The sequence below is a fragment of the Pieris napi genome, chromosome 19, assembly GCF_905475465.1.
Source record: "Pieris napi chromosome 19, ilPieNapi1.2, whole genome shotgun sequence".
Taxonomy (NCBI): Eukaryota; Metazoa; Arthropoda; class Insecta; order Lepidoptera; family Pieridae; genus Pieris; species Pieris napi.
The window spans coordinates 10856277-10879390 of NC_062252.1; the positions used below are offsets into that span (position 1 = coordinate 10856277).

At 33.5% G+C, this 23114-nt stretch overlaps 1 protein-coding gene across 1 annotated transcript; it reads left to right on the forward strand.

Moving 5' to 3' along the window:
* Positions 1–6384: 6384 nt before the first annotated feature.
* On the forward strand, positions 6385–12273 carry LOC125059087 (odorant receptor Or2-like). Its single transcript, XM_047663287.1, has 5 exons — positions 6385–7163; positions 7794–7893; positions 8401–8505; positions 10518–10673; positions 12235–12273. The coding sequence occupies exons 1-5, from the start codon at positions 6385–6387 to the stop codon at positions 12271–12273; spliced, it is 1179 nt and encodes a 392-aa protein (XP_047519243.1).
* The last annotated feature ends 10841 nt before the right edge of the window (positions 12274–23114 follow it).

Consider the following 23114-nt stretch of genomic DNA (forward strand, 5'->3'; position numbering starts at 1 on the left):
TGCTATATTGGTAAGACAACAAATCAAAAACCATGAAAATCGGTCCAGCCGTTACCACGTTATAAGTGTTTGAATAAACCCTACTTTGTTTTATATTTAACAAAGGTATATATTAAGGTTATCTTTATATTTAAAAACGGATGTTTTCTTTGATATCTATATCGCCTCGAATCGCTTTATATCGCTTTATTTAGAAAGCGCCTGCGAAACTTTTTTATTATTTATGATAGCATCTGTCAAAACAATATCCGAGGAAATACAAAAGAAAACGGAGTGAGAACCCATAAAAAATGATAATAATTCTAGGCGAGAATTTCAAATCAGATTATTTTTATTGTACTTGGATAAAACCTGCCCGATGTAATATCTTTCATTTCAAGATTATATGACGAATTTATATTTCAGGTGGTGAGACTGTACGTGATACCAATTAAATATTTGGTTCGCCAATTTATTTATACAATTCAATATTAATATGGCCTGAATGCAACAAATATAAAACTGAAATATGACCTTATAAATAAATGCACCTACGGACTAGACCAGGTACAGTATGTTAGTAAATCCGTGTATATGTTTGTATTATACACATACATACGTATAACGTACAATAATGAATTAAACAAAATTATAAGTGCCATTAAGATTTGTTTTGTTATATTGATATTTTGCTATGAAATTTTTAACAGGCGTTTTTCTCGTTGGGCATGGAAAGAAACAGATGTACATCTAATTCTTTGTTAATTCTTTATAGGCATTAAGATAATCCTGGTACAGGCTGTATTGTATTTTAGGTCTGAGATTTCATCACAATTTGCGTGTTGTTCCCACGAGAATATAGGTGCGTGCTCCTATTTTACCATGCCTCCTGCTGATAGAGGACAAATCTTTGTTTTTAATTTATTTTATTATTATTTATTACTTAAGATGTCATGTGGAACTTGGTGTAATGGTTGCAGCTCCTTACAAACGTTGTGTAAAACAAAAAACTTTAAAAATTAATTAAATTAAGTGGCGATTAAAAAGAGTGAGTTTATTGCCAGATCTTCTCTTCCGTTCTACGCCCTTGATTTGAGAACTGGCGGTTAATGTAAAATTAGAAGCATTGAATGTACATTTTTTTTTTGACATTGAGTTACCTATATGAATAAATGATTAAAAAAATAATGTTTTCCTCGAAGAACAGATGAACATTTAAAGAAAATTTCATGTACTATCGGGTTTCGAAACGACAACCTTTGAGTTAAATGCAAAATCTTATTACTAAGAAATTATATATAGTACAACGAACTGTACTAAAATGTGGTTAAAATTAAGAACGATTTAGTATTTCTTTAAACTCTAAAATATTTTCTATCTTCTGTAACGTTTCAATTAAACTTATCTGATCTCAACTCGGTTCAAATAAATTTATCTCTTTGAGTTTACAAATATGTTTTAAAATTTTTATATTTTATTTGCTAAGAAAAATATCAAATAAATCTAATAAAAATGTTTTTAAGAGTTTTAAAGATAACGAATAAATTTAACTTCATTTTAAATTTTGAATTTTTATTTCTTATATACAATAAAATTATATTAAACAACAAAAAACTAAAATCAATTCAACATGACGTATTTTTTTTATGTTCCAGCATAGCTCCACCATCCTAAGACCTATCTGGATAATTGAGGTGTCGATATAATGGTTTTGTCATAAGTTTGATAATTTTTAGAGTGTTAACTGTCCCATGAAAAATCTATATTTGCAACACCGCTTCTAGATTTGTTTATCTGTTTCATGATCATTTGTCAATCTAATAGGCTAGGTGATCAGCGTTCTGTGCGTGACACGCGCCGATTTTTTGGATCTAAGGCAAGCCGGTTTCCTAACGATGTTTTCCTTCACCGTTCGAGCATAATGTTATATGCGCATATAACATTAAAATAACACATAGAAATTCATTCATTAGTGCACAGCCGGGGATCGAACCTACGACCTTACGCATGACAGTCTCACGTGGAAGCCACTAGGACCACACTGCTCTACTACAGTTAAACATTAGTAAAAAAGATAATCTTTGTCATCAATATGTAATAAAATGGACGTAAAACTATTATCTGTTCAACAGTCCTTTTTGGAATGCAAAACACAATTCAAAACATATCCAGTGTAAAACACAAACAGACATAAAGTGTATGAGAGCAAAGTCGTGGCGACTTCATAAATTCGGCGGAACAAACCCGAGCATTATCGCAACGAATAAATCCCTCCCATTGGCTCTCGTCCAGATGGCGTTAGTATTTCTACCCATTGGATTTAGATTTTACACTAGTTTTATTCGCAATTTTCCCTAAACCATTGAATAATGTAAATTATAAAAACAAAAGAAGTTGTAAACCTTTCCTTGTTGCCGTACATAATCTAATTACATATATATATATATATATATATATATATATATATATATATATATATATATATATTTGTATTTCGTTGTCCTGCGTGATATTTCAAGCGATTAGGATATTAAACAAAGTATGAAATTTTTGCCGCAGCACCATCTGCCGGGCTAATTTGTGTATCTAAACCATCTAGGGTGCCGCCCAAACGCATACAAAAATAAAATTCAAATCGGTCCAGCCGGTTAAGTGGAGTACAGCGATATAGTACACACGTTTTTAGCGTTTTTGGCCTATGAAGAATTGGTACGCTCTTTTCCTGAAGGACTCTTAGTCAAATTGGATCAGAAAGTTCAATGAGTACCTGGTTCCATATAGTAGTGGTGCGCGGCAAAATTTGCCTTAAAAACGCTCTATTGTGGAACGGCGGATGTCTGTATATAATAATACACTAATAACAAGTCTCAGTACATTATTTATTTATTTTATATTATTATTTCAGTTAAGGTAGAAAATTAGGTCTATCAATCCCTTGATTTTTGTTTAAGATATGCCGATTTTCTTATGTTTTCTAGTCAATAGGCCATTTAGTTTAAATTTTAGCCTAGAATAAAAGAAAGTAGAAAAATGTCATTAAAAATCATCAAGCCGTTTACAAAATAATTTATTTAGAGGGTATACAGAGATACTTTAATCCGAATGTCAAAACCGCTTGTAAAAGTCCACAAAAACATCACTCGTGACCCCACTTAGGGTAAACCACACAATTATGAGCCTGCCAAGTATTTGCACAAGGAAAATTCTTTGAGATTGTCTCTCTGAAACTTTGTCTGTACTGTATAATATAAAGAGGGGTGACCATGCTGTTTAGCGAAAATTATATTTTCGTACGATTTCAATAAATTATTATGACTAATGATATAAAATTTAATTTGTTTTATGTATGACTATTAAAGAATTAATTATATTTAGCTATATTGAATTTAATTCATTTGTAATTCGACTCATTGGCCTAGTGGTTAGTACCCCTGACTGCGAATCCATGGGTCCCGGGTTCGATCCCCGGCGGAGACGAACATCGATGTGATGAGCATTTGGTGTTGTGCTTAGGACTTGGGTGTTTAAATATGTATTTATATGTCTATCTATAATATGTATGTATATCCGTTGCTTAGTACCCATAACACAAGCTTCACCAGCTTAGCATGGGACTAGGTCAATTGGTGTGAATTGTCTTTAAAAAAAAATATATATTTGATAACAATTCATTATAAAATGTAAGATTTGGGAACCATTAAGCAAGAAAATACCTGTGTCAGGGTTCCCAGCTCTTCCATAACAAAATAGAATACTACTACTGACAACTAACACTTTTTTCTAATATAATATATTTAAAATAATAATTACGACACCTGAGCCAATATCAATATCAACAATCAAACCAACATTAAAAATTGTCGTACTAAAGCCCTCTCAACAAGGGTATCAAAAACGTGACGCCACAGATAAAGATCTCATTTACCCAGCTGCATTTTACAAGCCTGAAGAAAACAAATCAGACGCAATCTATCAAATCATAAAATTATTGGTAATTTTACTTATTTTGACAATAAGCTTAGTAATTATTCATGTGAAATATGCATTTCGTTTTTTTCGATATAATATTTACATGAACAAAATAATTAATTCTTAAATTAAAACTAAAAACACTGTCACCCATTCCTAAGAACTCACAACAGGGCCTCTACAATTCCACTTTTCACTAAACATCCGGTTTCAAAACCCTCGCCGCTGAGCCATTTCCGTTTTCCCTAAATAACAGTTTAAACATGTTCTTTATTCAAATTCAAATAATTATTTAATAGCTATTCTAAGATTCATGTTTCATGTATATTGTATAATGAACATCTCAATTCTCTGTATCTTACTTCAAAAGGCTTGAAGTTACACAACATAAACAATACAAAACAAATTTGGTCCTTTTTAGAGAAGAGTTGTAAAAAAATAATGCAATGACAGCAGTGGCAGCAGTGTTGGTCTAGTGGCTCAACTGTTTGACCGGTTAAGTTTTCGCCTATTGTTTTTTTTTCTATGACGGTAATTAATTGACGAGAACTAAAACATCTCAAGGAAAGTGGGTATGTATGCAAAATTATTAATATTAATAGTCCACACTTTGTTTCGCCTATGATTTTTTTACTTAGCCTAAACCTTGTAGTGCCTCTCCACTACTGGAGGTTGGCGGTCAGCTCGCAGCATTCTTCTGTTTATTCTTCGCCAAGCGCATCAGCTGTTCTTCCGCTGGACACTCCCGTCCATTCTCTGATATTGCGGAGCCACGACTTCCTCCTTCTGCCAGTGCATCTTTTCCCCTCGACCTTAACAATCATGATGACTTGAAGAAGTCGGTGAAATGTGGTGTTACCGAAGAATGCTGAGGGTCCATAGAGTCGCGAACGAAGAAGTTCTACGGCGCGCCAAACGATCCCGAGAATTCACTTTGACCATTAAAAAGAAGAAGATAAGTTACTTGGGACATGTGCTTCGACACGAACGGTACCGACTTCTTCAAGTCATCATCAATATTTATCTATACTAATTACTACCACAAAGAGACTATTCACTTTTTTGGAATAAAAAAATGTAAAGTTAATTGTAAAGTCAGTTTACGGACGATAGTTTACGTGACAACGTTATAACAAAAGATTGATGATGATGATGATTGCATACTTTTATGAATAAAATTGATTCATTTTTATTGAATTATCATTAGTTTTTGTGGATAAAAAGGAGTGTATGCTCGGACGCATAGACCAATCGAGTGGAAGACAGATGCGGCGCAAGCGTATCGGGCATTACATTAAGCGTAACGGGGAATGAGTCATGATTTTTCGTACGTACAGCCGGTCGCGGCGTACAATAGTTGTGTCACGTCAAAAATTAAGTACTGAATAAAGCTAAAATTGATATTTTAAAATTTTTCTCTCCATAAAACCATTACTCAGACTTCAAGGAATAAATGAAAAAATACAGTACATACTGTGTTTAATGACATTTTTAATTCATATTTAATTATTCAAGCATAATGATTCCATTCTATAATACAATTGAAATTAATATCGGCATTTAAAATAATTATTACGTAATTGTTCGTGCAACGAATGACACCTCAAACTCCATTTTGTATAAGTTTTATAGTGTTGTAACTAATGCGAAGGAAAATGCTTTGATCTGTCATTTTATTTTTTTATACATTAACAACTGAATTATTTGATTTAATACAGTGTTCGTATTAGCTATTTCATGTTTTGACTGTATTCTGTTAATTCGGACATACATATTTAGAAAACATAGACCAAAAGACTTTACTTTCATTTTTGATGTGAAACTTTAGGCGCATGAGGGTAAATTTTTACGGAAACGTCACGAAGATGTGCAGCGATTTTATCGAAGAAACGGTAGAGAACAATTGATACCTAATGAGAGAGAGTGAGAAGACCTTATAGAAATTGTATTTTAAAATTAAAATTTCGTAAAGAGAATTTATGAAATATTAGTAAGTACCTATTTTATATTTTATGCAAAATAATTTATTGAAATCTCAAATGACGAATTGTATATTAAAATGACACGAGTTTTTATCATCGAATAAATAAGTTTAAAACTAAAGGATAATTTATTAAATTCCCAACATAATATTTACCTTTTTTCCTCTCTCTAAGTCTCGGAAATCTAAAGTTTTAGATTTGTGTAATTAGTTTGCCAAAGAAGTTTCACTTCTGACATGTGTACCTACTTTGTACGCACGCACTTTTTTTTAATTAAAAATAGCACACAAAACACATATTTAAGATCAGTTGGCGCATGTTAGAAAAATATACCTTCCAGTCTAACTTTGTAAGCCTTCCTAAGGAACAACACTATAATAATTTTCGATTTAATTACTGCACTATAAGTATTAGCACCACCAAGCCAAGCGCAATTTCATAAGCAGCCCCAAAAATGCTGGACAGATTTCTCGCCAGACTCGAGGACCCAGAACGCCCCTTTCTGGGTCCTGTAATAAAATTTCTTACCATCTGGGGTGTGTGGCTTTCTAATAATCCTAAGATGTTGATGATGTCTATACTTTTACAACTATTTGAAACCGTTTTCATTGTAACCGAGTTTATAGATCTCTTCTACGTTAAGGCAAGCTTAGATTTGCTATTAACAAACCTCAAGTTTTCGATGCAAGGCGCTATTAACATGTGCAAGGTTTGGTCATTCATCGCCTGGCAAAAAGATTGGAGGGCCGTCTGTGACTATGTGACGAGAGCAGATATTGCCAATAGATCTTCTTTAGACCCCAAAAAGAAGAAAAACATTGAAGGATTCACCAAGTACTGTAGAATAGTAATCTACACTTATGGGACTTTCACATTTGCCACTGGTTTTGTAGTCATCTTTCAGCCGGGTTTCAAGTATCTCCTATCGTCGACGTATAGAGAGAATGTGAAAGCGGGAAGAGAAGATTATATGCAAGTCATCAGCTCCTGGGTACCCTTCAATAAGCACGAAATGCCAGGCTATTTCTTTGCTTGTGTCATACAAGGTCTTGGTACGTTTGTGGCAGCTGGCTGGATCACCTCATATGATGTTATTGCGCTGTCAATCATGATTTTTATAAGGGCTGAGTTGGAGGCGTTGAAAATCGATACGGTGGCCATATTTGATGCCTCTGAAAGTGACGCGATTGATAGAATCAGAGATTGCCATAAAAGGCACATTGAGCTAATACAGTAAGTATAAAATAAATATTAAAAAACTATTATCTACGCACTATTTAATTATATATACACTCAACGTTTTGAGTGCTTTTCAATAATCGAGGTCATTAAGAATTTGCCCCATCAAGTTGACTTACTTGACATAAAATTCTACGTCCCCTAAGTGCATCGAGAGAGCCTTTCGATTTCGCATAGGTATGTTCTAAAGCTTCGCCTGAATTTTCGTTGCCAGACTTGGGGCGGCCATGTGTACTTTAGACAGATACAACATCAATGGCGCTACCGATTTAGGTAAACCATTTTAGGTCAGGCCTGTATCTGTTTCATGAATATAATAGGCGGGAAGGTGATCAGCCTTCTGTGCCTGACACACGCCATCGACTTTTTGAGTCTAAGACTGGCCGGTTTCCTCACGATGTTTTCCTTCACCGTTAGAGTAAATTTTAAATGCGCACATAGACAGACAGTCATTTGGTGCACTACCGGGTATCGAACTTACGACCTCAGGGGTGAGAATTGCACGCTGAAGCCACTAGGCCAACACTGCTCCAGACAGACGCTTTGGACAGATACTATTTGATATTATTATTATAATCTATTTACATGTTTAAAGGATTTTTTTAAATAAAATATCTTTTGCAGTTACAGCGAGCTGTATAATTCTTGTACATCGCCGATTTTATTACTCTACACTTTTATATGTACAGTAATACTCTGTTCCACAGCTTATCAAATTACCAACGTACGTATCCATAAAGATAATAATTATTGTGTGTTAATGACAGAACTCTTGCTAAATGGCTGATAACTTCATGGTTAATTTTTTACTTTGTGCATGATCTAAATACAACTACGTGTGGTAAATTTCGTAAGTGTAGCATGCAACATACATGATGTTCACAAATATTTTTAGAAATTTAATGTCTCTCGACCTCGATCACCTGGTCAGATGGTGTACAGATCACACTGATAATCTCTTTCTATTCGAATTCAGTTAATAAAGTACAAATTTTTGTCATTGAATGTAATTCTTTTGTGCTAACTTTAAAATTCATTGAATATTTTTTCCCCAAAATAGGACATAAATATAAATACGTCATACGCTTGCTTTATTCATCACTAGCAGAAATTAATATTATTTGTATTATATATACCTTCTTTATGTGTACTGATGTTTATATTTGCACACTCTAATTTTTCCGTTACATCTGTTAATTTCTTTTCAATACTTATTTTTTACCTGTAACAGCTGGAAACGAGTACAATGCAGCAGTTAATGACAGTCGTGTACCTTATGTTTGGTGTCGCCCAACTCTTTCTTTACAGCTGGCATAGTAACGATGTGCTTTACGCTGTACGTATTATTAAAAACATTATTATTGAAGAAAAAAGTAGATTTCGCGAGGTTCGATCCCTGGCTTCGTACCGATAGACTTTCTTTCTATGTACGCATATAACATTCGCTCGCACGGTGAAGAAAAATATAGTGAGGAAACTGGCTTGCAATAGACCCCAAAAGTCGCCGGTGTGTGCCAAGCACAGGAGGCTGATCACCTACTTGCCTATTAGATTGAGAAATGATCACGGAACAGATACAGAAATCTGAGGCGCAGACCTAAAAGGTTGTAGCATTTATTTTTAATATGAAATAAGCGCGGGGTAGAAATCGGTGGAGGCAAATCATTTAAAGATAAAAGAACAGTGGCTCTATAAACTTATAGATTTGGTCCTCAGATTTCTGTATATTTTTCGTGATAATTGTTTTTTTCAAATATTCAAATGATCAGCCTTCTGCGCCTTCACCGTACGAGCGAGTGTTTAAAAGGTAGGTTTTGAACCTACGACCTGATGTAATAAGTTTCGCACGCTGAATCTAAAACTATTCTAAACATAGATAAAGATAGTTAACATTAAAAACAAATTATTATTCTGATTATAAAAGCTGTTAACCAACCTAATTAAAATGTTCAATACCTATACAGGGTGGCCAAAAAGTCGTGGATCAAACGCAAATAGGGGATAGATGAGGTCATCAGCGGCAAAAAATTGTTCTACGGGCGGTCTCTAAGGTCAACGCCTGCAGAGTTATGATTGATTTTGGTTTTTATATGAAAATTGACTTTTTTTTACTAATTCTTCTTAAAATTCGAAAATATCTACATCCTGTATCTTTTTCATAATATCCACTAGATTGGTACTGATGAGTTCTTGCGTTAGACATACTATTTATAGTTGTTTATTGAGTGTATTGAAGATAATATTAAGTTATACGATATAATTTTTTTTCAAATCAAAACTTTTTGTTTATTTCGGACCCCACTGTGAAAAAAAATTACTCTACCGAAAAGTGACCCTTTATTACAAGTTTTGGCGCATTTAATATGGATTCTGAAAAGGTATTACACATGGCCATGAGTCTCTCTAATATCTTTCTAGGACGAAAAAACAACAACGATTCGGACTTATGATAGATTATTTACCTACCTGTGACCAGTACTGTGTGAATCGGACTAGATTCAAAAAATTGGACAGATGTCAGTAGGGTTACGTAGGAATTTGATTAGACGATGCAGGTTAAGTATTATGGTCAAAGTCAGGAATTTTGAGCATATTTTATTGTAAAATATTTTGTTGCCTACAAACAACCATTGAGAAATAATTGTTTTAATACAATTATTATTTCACAATCGTTGTTTGTAATTCTCCCTAGAAAGATATTAGAGCGACTCATGGCCATGTGTAATACCTTTTCAGAATCCATATTAAATGCGCCAAAACTTGTAATACAGGGTCACTTTTCGGTAGAGTAACTTTTTTACACAGTGGGGTCCGAAATAAACAAAAAGTTTTGATTTGAAAAAAATTTATATCGTATAACTTAATATTATCTTCAATACACTCAATAAACAACTATAAATAGTATGTCTAACGCAAAAACTCATCAGTACCAATCTAGTGGATATTATGAAAAAGATACAGGATGTAGATATTTTCGAATTTTAAGAAGAATTAGTAAAAAAAGGTCAATTTTCATATAAAAACCAAAATCAAACATAACTCTGCAGGCGTTGACCTTAGAGACCTCCCGTAGAACAATTTTTTGCCGCTGATGACCTCATCTATCCCCTATTTGCGTTTGATCCACGACTTTTTGGCCACCCTGTATATAGTATATCGCCCCACAGGAGAAAAACTATATTAAATTAATTATAAATCTAATATATATTTTTACTACAATATATAAATTTTTATTACTTAATAATCAGTATATAGATTTTAATTCAATTATCTCCATTATCCAGTACAAGTAAGTAATCCAGAAATAAATGGAAACATTAAGGTTAGTACTTAGTAAATCAATTACAGAGTATGGATCTAATCCGTGGACCGTATGAAAGCAAATGGTGGACGCAAAGCCCATCTCATCAAAGAAACCTATTCATTCTCGTTGTTCAATTGTCCAAAACTATTATATTCACCGCCGGACCGTTTACCAATCTCACCGTTGCTACTTTTATAAATGTAAGTAAGGATTACTTAATACTATTAATATAAGATTAGAAGAAATTCAACTGTTTAGTGGACTCCAAAAAAATAGTAATAAAGTAGAGATGTGGGATCTCTCTGCATATTCTACCGCATTTACCGTGGAGAGTGTTCAGAGGAGTTGTTTGGACCTGCAGCTGAGTTTCATCATCGGACGTCAAGGCTGAATGCAAAATACCATCCGTATCACAATGACGTTCGTCGTTATACAACTAAGCGATTCTGTCGCGCACCACCACTTTGTGGAACCAGCTGCCCACTGAAGTATTTCCGAACCGATTCGCCTTAGGGTCCTTCAAGAAAAGAGTGTACCAATTTCTACAAGACCGACAGCGCGCTTGCGAGCCTTCTGGCAGTGCGAGTGTCCATGGGCGGCGGTATCACTTAACATCAGGTGAGCCTCCTGCCCGTCTGCCTCCTGTAACATAATTTTTTTTTAGATTATAATCATAACGTCATGTTTTCGTTAATTAAGATCACCTAAGCTGGAGTTTTGGTCAGGTATGTTAAAGTCGGGGCATGGTCCTGGTGGGAATTGGTGATGAAGTGAGGCTGCTCTATTGTGTTGTGTAGTGGAACACTGGTATAAGCCGGCCAAAGCGTCATCCACGTTTAAACGCTCAGCAGCGGTGGCGTTGTGGACAAACAGAAGAAGAAACACTTAATCTCCAAATACTCGACCTAAGCCCGAAGAAATGGTTTCTTTTACCGTTCAACCAAGTGAAGATTGCACACTTACAAGGAATCCAATAATAGAAGTGATTCGAACTCATGAGCTCAGAGTTGAGAGACGCTCGCTTAGAAAAAAAAAACATTTATTGTTTTAGGTACACAATGTACACTTAAAGCGTTAAAAAAGAAATATACATTAAATGCTGCTAATTTTACATTTACTGCCGATTCTCAAATTAAGGGCGTAGAACGGAAGAACTGGCAATCAACAGTTGATTGCCAGTTCTTCCGCCACTCTTTTGATCGCCAAGTTTTTTGATTTACACAATGTTTGTAAGGAGCTGCAACCATTACACCATGTTCCACTAGGCTTAGTAAAAAAAAAATCAGTGGCGCTAAAACCTCTTTAGGTCTGGGCCTCAGATGTCTGAAACTGTTTCATGATCATTTTTCAATATAATAGGCAAGTAGGTGATCAACCTCCTGTGCCTGACACACGCCGTTGACTTTTTGAGTCTAAGACATGTCGGTTTCCTCACGATGTTTTCCTTCACCGTTCGACCGATAGTTAAATGCGCACATAGAAAGTCCATTGGTGCACAGCCGGGGATCGAACCTACGACCTCTGGGATAAGAGCCGCACGCTGAAACCACTGGGCCAACACTGCTCTTGGCTTAGCAAAGTAAGAAAAATTAAAAACTGCAGACGATATTTCAATCTAACTAAGATATAAGCCGATGCAACTCATGTTAAAACGTACACTAGATTAATTATCCAATTTGTCAATTAGCTTAACTCCATTACTCTGACGACACTAACAAAAAGCTCTTAGCGCAACTAAACTTAATCGTCTAATTATTCCAGATACTGAAAGGCGCTTACAGTTATTACACGCTGCTTTAAACTGGAAGATTACGGAACTAACTTCGTTAGTAGTGATTAACTAAGCAGCGTTTGAGAGACTCAAGCGTTCGCAGTAGAAAAATTAAATACCTTAATTAAACACATCTCTAGATTAGTAAGCTTTACCAACACTTTATGTATTATTGTTTAAGACACAATTTAATAAATCACGCTATTATATGAAGTATTTTTGTTCGACGATATCTGCCGTTTTAAATATATTTTCTATTAAGTACTGTAAAATCAATTTTTAACACCCACTCCCACAACACAACAACATACAAACAAAAATAATAAAAAAAGATGTAATGAAATAATATATATTTTTATAGAATTTACTATTAAGTTTCTTATGGAAGGAATTTTGTCAAATGAATAAATACATTTTTATATGAATAAACACACGCGTGTTACGCATCATGTAATGCTTTTAGCTAAAACGAAATCGGGCGAAGATATTGTAAGCTTAAAAAAAACAAACAAAATTGTAATGAAAAAACAACAAAAAATATTATGAAATGAACTATTAAGTTTGTTATGGAAGAGCTGTGAACCCTGACCCTGTTCTCAAATCTTACACAGTATATTGCAATGATGCAAGTGTTATCTATGGAATCACTTGACGAATAAACTATTTGTTTAAAGTCAATAGTTTCTATCAATATTTTTACTTTGATAATTACTATCAATTCCACAATCGTTATAACACTAGTGTTGCCAAGTAATGTGCGATAACTAATTAATCTCAGCAATTACGTCAAACAGTTGAGCAATACACACATTTTGATCTTAATTAACAGTTAAAGGTGTGTATACACTGCTCTACCGGTGTTAGGGAAACTTACACTTACACGATATCTTGTAAGGGGATGTACACATTTGCGATCATTACAATGCCCTTAACTATTACAGATTTACGAGATAATGTAACTTATAAAACTATGTTAGTTAAAAATCTGAGGTATTTCCGAACTAATTCGACTTAGGGTCCCTTAAGAAAAGAGCGTACCAATTCTTAAATGCCCGCAAAGCACTTGCGAGCCCTCTGGCATTGATAGTGTTCATGGGCGGCGGTATCACTTAACATCAGATAAGCCTCTTGTCCGTTTGCCCCTTGTTTTATAAAAAAAAGGAAGTTATATAGTAAAGAAAGAATATCAACGAACATCAGTACCCTAAGGATATAACAATTACCTTTCGTTCTATGTTCGCATTAAACATTCGCTCGAACGGTGAAGGAAAACATCATGAGGAAACCGGCTTAGACACAAAAAGACGACGGCGTGTGTCAGTCACATGAGGCTAATCACATTGCCTATTAGGTTGACAAATGATCATGAAACAGATAAGACATCTGAGGCCCAGACCTAAAAAGGTGACAGTGCCACTGATTTGGTTTAATTTTTATTGTTTTCAGTCATATAATGAGTCTCTCAATTGGTACCTCATAATTGAATATTTTCTAGAACAGTGATAGATCTATTATTTATTCCATCGGCGGGCGTTGTAGTTGTTGAAACAATTCGACTCCCACTTTACAGATTCTATTCCATTTTTAGGTAAAGTCACCTTGAATAGAATTATGATCAAAGGGCACAGATTCAAAAGACATGTAGAAAAACGCTAATAGAACATTTATTTTACGTGTGTAATGAATACTTTCTATTATGCTGAAACTTTTCAATGAAAGAATGATTTTTTTTCAAAACTGGTATTATATTTGAGTGGTTTTTGTGTACACAACAGGCCTTTATACAAAGTTAACATACAATTTATTTGTGGTATGTTTACATAAATTACAAACTATTATCTGCGTAAGTAAACAGGCATTTTATAGTCCAGTTAGAATAGATTTTGGACAACATGACAGGTCGTTTATTCCTATTTATGACACTAAACTATAAAGGAAATGACAGCTTCTACCGGATCTGAATACGTAAGTAACATATTTTTGAAGACTCAAATTTTTGTTGATAACTCATGAGAACAAAATTAATCGAAATTACAGCATAAATACGCTAAAATTACCCATTACGCTGCTATATACAATTTGGACAAAACCTTTGAGGTGTCAATAGGCATGTCGTTTAGGAAGGTAATTTACTGTACTCTGTTAAACGTCAAAATCTCTATGTTCAGACAGTTATCATTTCATGAGTATCGAACTGGCACTGCACATTGTAAGGCTGCAACCATCTAATCTGGTAGAATCCTATACGACGCAGGCTTGCTCTCACAACTGTTTAAGAAAATAGTGTGAAAATGCCATGCTGTAAGCTGTTGCCTTTGGGCTTCAGCCAAATGGGCAGGCGCGCCTGGGGCAGTACTGGTTACAGGCTCAGAAAACTGAAGTGATGTAATAGGTTTACCTTATTGTACTCGCGTTTCGTGCGGAGAGAGAGATTCCCAAGGCCATCCTCCCCCAAAAAAATATGAAGGTGCAGAAGGAACAGATACTAACTCAGGTGGTGGACGCACAGGTTGCCCTTCATATTCTTGAGGAGGCGCAATTTACTAATAGTTGGTAACTGACTGTCTCTTCGCAGCAGCTAGCAACATTCATTCTCTTGCACCTAAGCACTGGTCTCTCTACTCTTTACACCGACTGGGCAGGTATTTCTCGGGCAGTTGTCGATGAGTATATACACGAACAAACTTGTGTCTGAAATCGATTAAAATTAGCGTCTTATTTGTGTTCTATTAATACATCAATTTTATACAAATTGATGTATTAATAGATAAAATCGTTACTTAGCCACACAAAACTAATTCTAGAATCAAGTGGACAAATGACACAAATTATTGTATAGTCACCTTTAAACCTAGGTTAAAGACAAAGTTCCATCTACCTCAATGCTCAAACTGGCAACTTCTATAGAACTCACGTTTCATTTGAATTTGCATACTCTGTTCGAGCTTAGTTTTTGGGTCATTTCATGTAAATTACAAATTGAAATATCAATGTTAGCGGAATAAGGGGTTTACTTTTGTTAAACATTTTCAAATAAACTATTTTAAAGGTAAGATAATAATAATAAATCCTTTATTTTCAAAGAAAGTGGTAATTGATTGATTGATTATAAAAAACCGCACCATGAGCCATATAAAAATAGACATAATATTAATTATCATGATGACATAATAAACGGAACAGTTTTTTATAATTGTTGTCAAAACTTATGGTCTTTAAAATTTTTATCATCTTCCACTTAACCCGTAACCACGAACCGTTATTGAATGAAACAGTAAAGAATGTCACGGAATGGCTGGAAAATAATAATTTAAGTGTAAATATAAAAATAACGAAGTATATAAAATTTTGGAATTATAATGACAGCAATCCCAATAATCTCAAACTTACATATTAACGAGTCAATTGAACAAGTCTTATCAACTAAGTTTAATACTAATCAAATAACACTAGACGAAAATCTTACTTGGAAACAACAGTTGTTTAAAGATGTGCAACATTCAGGCACCCAAAATGATGCTTATTTAAAAAAAAAACGTGTGGCACTCGGGGCCTGCCGCGGTAAAGCTATTGCATAGCATTTTTTATCAACTTATGCAATCATATTTTTTTTATATTAATTCAATCTGCCACTCTACTAGACTCAGACTAATACGCCTATATAGTCTGTCTCACTCCGACGCGTACCGGCTGCACCGGCCGCGCTTAAAGGCCGATTTACATTATATTAGTGTTTAGGAGAGTGCTTTAGTACAACTTGAAAGGCAAGTTCTTTAGTGCTTTAGTGCGTTGCGAGTGAACGTTTACATTTCTTCCAGTAGAGTATCATTACAGAGCCACAATGAACGCGCAACGACGTCGGCAAATACGCTCTATTCTACGCAAAATACTAACTGTAGTTATGGAACAAATAGAAGACGAGATTTTATTCGAAATAAATAAACTAAATATAAATAATAAATAAAACAAAATAGCTTCTTTTAAGGCAGTGTATGCCGAATGCCTAGCCGGTTTGTTTTTGTATAAATTGTTTTTAACGTTCCACAAACATTCGTGAACAACATATTCAGACACAAATTTGATAGTTGTATCTTCCGACCATTTAGCCATCTTTAAAAATCAAAAAACACGCACGGGTTTCACGGAACTTATGCACTCTCCTAAAGATTTGACTAAATTACGTGTTTACACACAACGAGGGAAGATCTCGAGGGAAGCGCGGGCGCGGGAGGGGTATCACTTGAAACTAAAATAAAAAGCGATTCTATTTTGATTCAACTTGAAAGTCAAGTAGAACCGTACTAAAGCAAGTAGCGTTTACTAAAGCAAGTAGCGTTTACATGTTTCAACTAAAGTACTATCCTAAAGCACTCTCCTAAACACTAAGATAATGTAAATCGGCCTTTACGCTACGTCACCGATCTTGTAAGAGAGATGTGAGACGTAGAATGCGTTCTGTCCCGCTCTAACGCATATTGGCCGCACCTATATTAAGTCAACGTGTGTTAGGTTCTTATTTTCGTTACGGAATTTTATGATCGGAAGTTCAAATCTTATTCTGTTTAATAATGTTTAAATTAGTATAGTTTTTTTTAATTATCGTATGTACATGAGTAAATAATGATGCATTGAAATTAATGACCAAAGATAAATTGTACATACATATGTCTGAATCTTATGTGTAAAAAAAGATTGAAAATAAATAGTTTCAAATTAGTTTAATAATATTATATTGGTGGTTTAAATACACCTAACTCACAATGTTAAAAGTTACACGCAATACTCTTTTCACAACACATTTACTACATTGGTACTGTTAATTCGTAATGAAAAATCGATGACATAAAACAGAACAACGAATTTTCCTAAGGATTCTGTTTATTGACTTGACTTTAGTCGTAAAATGAAACATTTCTAAAGAAAAACATCTGTCAAGTCGACTCATAGGTATAGGTATAACTAAGCATATTTTTAAGACTGTTACTTTAAATATGCGACAACACATTCACAATTGTTTCATGTGCCTCGTACGACGAATTACTCGTATAATCGGGTTTAAGCTAACTACAACACAATTACAATTTATGAAGATGTATGTTTAATTGTTTCATTTTAATAATAACCTAACACACGTTGTAGTCTAACGCAAGGACTCATCAGTACCAATCTAGTGGATATTATGAAAAAGATACAGAATGTACATTTTTAGAATTTAATAAGAATTAGTATAAGAAGTCAATCTAATATATAAAATTCTGGTGTCGCGGTGTTTGTGGTTAAACTCCTCCGAAACGGCTTGACCGATTCTCATGAAATTTTGTGTGCATATTGGGTATGTCTGAGAATCGGACAACATCTATTTTTCATCCCCCTAAATGTAAAGGGTAGTCCACCCCTAATTTTATTTTTTTAATTTTTAATAAATTTTTATTGTTTTATGATACAGCATTAAAAAATACATAGAACCCCTAATTTTCATCCTTCTACGATCGACCCCTATTTTTATTATAAATGATATACATGGCAAAACGACGTTTGCCGGATCAGCTAGTTTTCTTATATAAACGCAAAATAAATTATAACTCTGCAGGGGTTGAGTGTAAGGACCTCCCGTAGAACAATTTTTTAACCTGACCTGATAATGACCTTATCTATCCCCTAGTTGCGTTTGATCCACGACTTTTTGACCATCCTGTATATGTAGCTGTAACATTACTTATAAATAAATAAATTTTAAATATCAAGATTAGTTGGCAGTAACAAGCACTGTTGGAAAAATCAAATCAATTCGCTCAAACAAAGGCTGTATTTGCAAGGCGGTATCTTATATCAATGTCAACAAATTACGTTTCGCGTGACATACAATCGTTGAATTTTCCATTTCTAACGTCTGCCAATAATTTTCCTTATTGGGTATTTGGCCTGAATATAAATTTCTTAAAAAAGCCAGAAGAATATTTTATTTTCGGTTCTTTATGGTTATTGGTGCTTTATCGAATTTCTTTTGCGCAATAATATACTATACAATTTCTAGACAATTTTGTTTCATATAGTATTGTCTTTTATTGACATTACTTTCACACATTTGATAATAAAACAATTTTTACCGGATTGAACGAAACGTCGGTTAAATTTAAAATTATGAAAAATAATTGTAAATACATAACTTCAATCCGGTAAAAAATTGATTTAAATTTTGTTTGTTAAGTTTGCTTTTATACACATACACCACACACAGAACAGGCAAATAAAGTATTACGTATTTAACATTTTTGATTGAATTATGAATATTATGTTCATTTTAATTGTTTTTCGTTGTATATAATTTATGTTAGTTATAATAATAGCCTTAATTGCTGTAAATACTCATACTAGTACATAGTTAAAAATGTGAAGTACTATAAACACTAATAAATAATCGACAAGCCGGTTAATTTCTGTTTTACAGCTTGTCCTTGGACATGAAGTTCCTCTAAGAGCGTCCACTCTTCTCGGTGTCTAGCTTTACGTAGCCACATAGGGCCAGCTGCTCTTCTCGTATTATCTTCCCATCTATTTATTTGTCTTCCTCGTTTTCTTTTGTCATAGCGCGGAAGCCATTCCGTCGGTTTTTTCGTCGATTTATCTTTGTCTTCTCTTATAATGTGTCCATTTCTATTTCAACCTTTTACTAGAAGTAAAAGCTGTAAGATTACGAATATATAAATAAATACTAAACAATTTATCGTTTATTTTATATTTTTTGTTAATTATATTTGTAATTAAAAATTTTAATACTAAAGTCAACTTTTCAACTTACTAAAGGTACTCATCAAATACGATAAAATTTAATGCGTAATAAAGTTTTGTATCATGCTAACTGCTTTAGTTACTATTTACATAAAAAACAATGGTAATGGTGGTAACAAATACAGTTCTTACTTTAGTCCACGTTTAAGGCTAAAATACAATATAGTCACAAATAAATCCAACGTAGTCGAGAATCTTAAAGATACAGCAACAATAATCCCATAGTTTCAGTTTGTCCAAACTTTGGTTCGGTGAAAGCTGCTCATCCGGTCGAACGCTAGTGATATCCGGACACAAAGGTCTTACAAATTATAATTGATTGAAAATACAAAATCAACTTTATAAAATAACTAGCTGATCCGGCAAACGTCGTTTTGCCATGTAGATATATCATTTATAATAAAAAATAGGCATTGATCGTAGAGGGGTGAAAATTAGTATTTTTCAATGCTGGTTCATAAAAATAAAATTAAAAAATATTGGTTGTTTGTAAAGTAGGTTTACGATCGAGATGTTTACGTGATAACGTTGCTTCCCAAAAACTTATATCACCAATAAGAATTGGTGATATAACATTTTTTTCAAATTTTAAATTACATCTATCGTTTTATTCACACTTTTGATGATAAATTTCGGGTGTAAAATGACTGGCAGCGCTCGAGATGAGACGGGAGATCGGTCCGTCTCTCTCTCGTTATACCTGCGATCGCGCTCGTGAGGTTTTGGTGTGACACAAGTTTCTGAACATGTCACCCGACTAAAACGATTTTAAAGACGTTATCACGTCAAAAAAATAATAATAATTTAGGGGTGGACTACCCTTAGAATTGAGGGGGATGAAAAATAGATGTTGTCCGATTCTCAGACATCCCCATTATGCTCACAAAATTTCATGAGGATCGGTCAGCCCTTTCGGAGGAGTTTAACTACAAACACCGCGACACAAGAATTTCATATATTAGATTAAAAATTGAAATATGCACGAAATTAGTGTTCGAAATACATAATTATTGTTTAATTAAATTTGATAAGGGTGATCCAATATTTTTTCTCGGCCGATCGTCACATTTTTTGGTTAGTCATTGTTGAGATTTACTCGGGTTTTGTGAGACGAATTTTTATTTTTATTTATACCTGTTTTTTAATAGTTACGTCCTCAATTTATAATTTTATAGTGAGTATTTTGTGCGTTTTTGTGAACCATTGTATTATACAATTTGTCCAAATCCTTACGACTGACAATACTGTGCCTTTCTTCTTGGTAATATGACAGTACTCAGGACTTATTATTTTAGTATAAGATTGTGTATCGACGGCCACCGAACCGTTCTTTGTGGTACAATGAGTGTTGCACTGGTTTGAGTTTGCAAGAAAAAAGGACTCGAGTTAGAATCACGGATTGGTCAGAAATATACTTGTATATTTTTTGCTTGCGCATCAAACACTAAATCGTATTTAAGGTAGTTTTGTGAAAACTTCAGGCTTCCGGCACATAAGGGTGATTAAATCCTTGTTCACAGAGAATAGATCAAAGAAAAGATGGAATCTGTGGTCATAAATACTTGTGGCGCTAGCTCGAAAAATCTAAAAACCGCTTTATTTGTTTAGCAAAAAAAATTTTAAACATTGACAATATCAATTTATTGTAGAATCTGATTTAATATTATTTAGTCTTTACTTTAATCCGATAATTCATTTTAGCTTTAATCTTTACGAAGTCAGTAATGTTTAATCAATTTATTATTAAAAGAATTAAATGAGAAATATCCATATTACAAAAAGAAACCCTTTACTAGTGCAGCAACAAATATGTTTTAGCACTTAATAGTAAGCAATTTTATTATATGCTAAACATTATATTCGAAATTTCGTCTGTAGTAACCAACCTTGGTGTTCACTCCCTACGCTCGGGTTCTTCGCGAATACAATAGAATGAACGCTATTTACACAGGGCTTGTATATTATATATAGCAATATGTATAATGTATATACATATTGTTTGGTTGGCGAATAGGTATTTCACTAAATGATAATTAGGTTAAATCTAACACTTCTACTTACATTTTTTATTAAAAAAATCTTGCAAATAAGTTAACGTAATTATCACAACAAACACAAAACAGAACAGTTGCTAAATATATAAAGTTTCAGATATTTAAAAAAAAACTGAAATCGATCTTAATAAAAAACTATTCGTAATGAGATCTTTCATAAAGCTAGCTCGGTTTCTATGTACTTGATCGCTTATGGAAGCTTCGTACAATTTTTAAGCCTTTTCGATCTTACTATTCAGCGATTTCAAGTATGGACTTAATATTATAATGAATACAAACTCTAACCAGCACTTATCGGAGCTCTTTCCTGGAGAAATGGTTTAATTAAATTGAGTATATCGTATTTCTAAAATAATATATCCTGCTTAGAAATCTTTCGTTAAGATATACTTACCGTTATTTATAGTTATCCCCAATGGGGTTTCATTTCATTTATTGGTCTTTGTAGCCAAATAGCCTTTCAGTCTGACACATTTCTTCACCGTACGGGGAAGTATTATTTAATCGAATAAACAAATATCCATTGCACAGCCTAGATTGAACTTACGATCCGTGTTGATAATCGCTCAACTTTTGGGCTAATTCTTATGGCTATTATATTAATATAAATTTGGTATTGTCATAATACATTTAAATAATATGACGCTGTAGTGATTGAGAAGAAGAATTGACCATTATAAAATGTTTGATAATTTAATATGTAACTACAATGTAAAATTATACCTCTTAATTATGTGTGGCAGAATTTGCGAAGTTTAGATTGAACCACCATAATATTTTGTATCATATTCTTGCATACAAATTATTAATATTATTACTGACATAATTACCGTATACTTTTACACAAAATCGAGATAAAATTAATATTCAGCCTGTATTAAGCAATATATTTTGACGAAAAATATGATTTATATTAATTTTCAAATTATAATACAGCATTAAAAAATACATACAACCCCTAATTTTCACCCGTCATCAGCTAATAGTATATACAATAAGACTGTTGTCAAAATATATGTATTAAATTAAACTGTCCAATTAATTTATTAATAGAAAATTCGTTCAAAACAGTCTAATGCAATAAAGAAAAATTAAGAAAGTGAATTGAAATAATTAACGATATCAAAGTGTAAATATGGTTCCAACTATAGTCGTATAATAATTATACTCTACATAGATTAAAACGAGAAATTCAGTTCAGATACCACTTTGATCACGCCCAGAAATGTGTATCTCTCAATTCATTTGTGAGCTATGGCAAAATGCGTTTAATAGGTATCCATTTACGGTAGATATTTCCATGACATAAAAGAATGAATAGAGTTTACACTTAACTGGTCCATTCATATTTTAGATGTTGGTAACGCGTAGACCGAATTCAGGTGGAAATGTAATGTTCCGAAGCTAATTTCGTATTGATGATAATTATGTTTGTCTATGCTGATGTAATTTGATTTTGTCAACTTGTCTAAAATGAATACTTTTCATGGATATTTCCTTGAGGAATAACTAAATTATCCTAATTAGTTCCCTTTGAAGTAGACACTCTTGGGGTGTGGGGTTCAAGCGCACATGCGCTACAGTAGATAGTACTGGTAATCCCAGAGCTGGTGCTTTCCTTGCGCATTGAATAAGTATCGCAATACGCGAAACCCGCCAGCTCAAAAGATACACTACCACAGGGACCAAACTTTTTATTATTACTATATAGGTTGTTGTTATTATCCTAATGTAATTAGACCAAACTCTCGGGTCATAGGATAAATGAAAAGATACTAATATTATATACTAAGTTGGCTAATTAAGTTGGCACTTGGTAGTCCGTACACAGTACCCGTGTTGGTGCTTTCCCCACTTAACGTAAGCTTCGCAAAACAGCGAAGATGCTTTCAGCATTAGGTCACTCTGCCAAAAGACCAAATTTTCTTAATTCATTTATTTTTTATAGTAATTTTATATCGTAATATGTCGTGAGAACCGTTAAACATTTTTATAATTAACATTTTCGCACCCTCGACACATCTGTT

Coding starts and splice junctions, on each gene's coding strand:
- LOC125059087 (XM_047663287.1), top strand. CDS start 6,385: ATGCTGGACAGATTTCTCGCCAGACTCGAGGACCCAGAACGCCCCTTT. Junction 7,164..7,793: donor AGGCACATTGAGCTAATACA/GTAAGTATAAAA, acceptor TATCTTTTGCAG/TTACAGCGAGCTGTATAATT. Junction 7,894..8,400: donor CAGCTTATCAAATTACCAAC/GTACGTATCCAT, acceptor TACCTGTAACAG/CTGGAAACGAGTACAATGCA.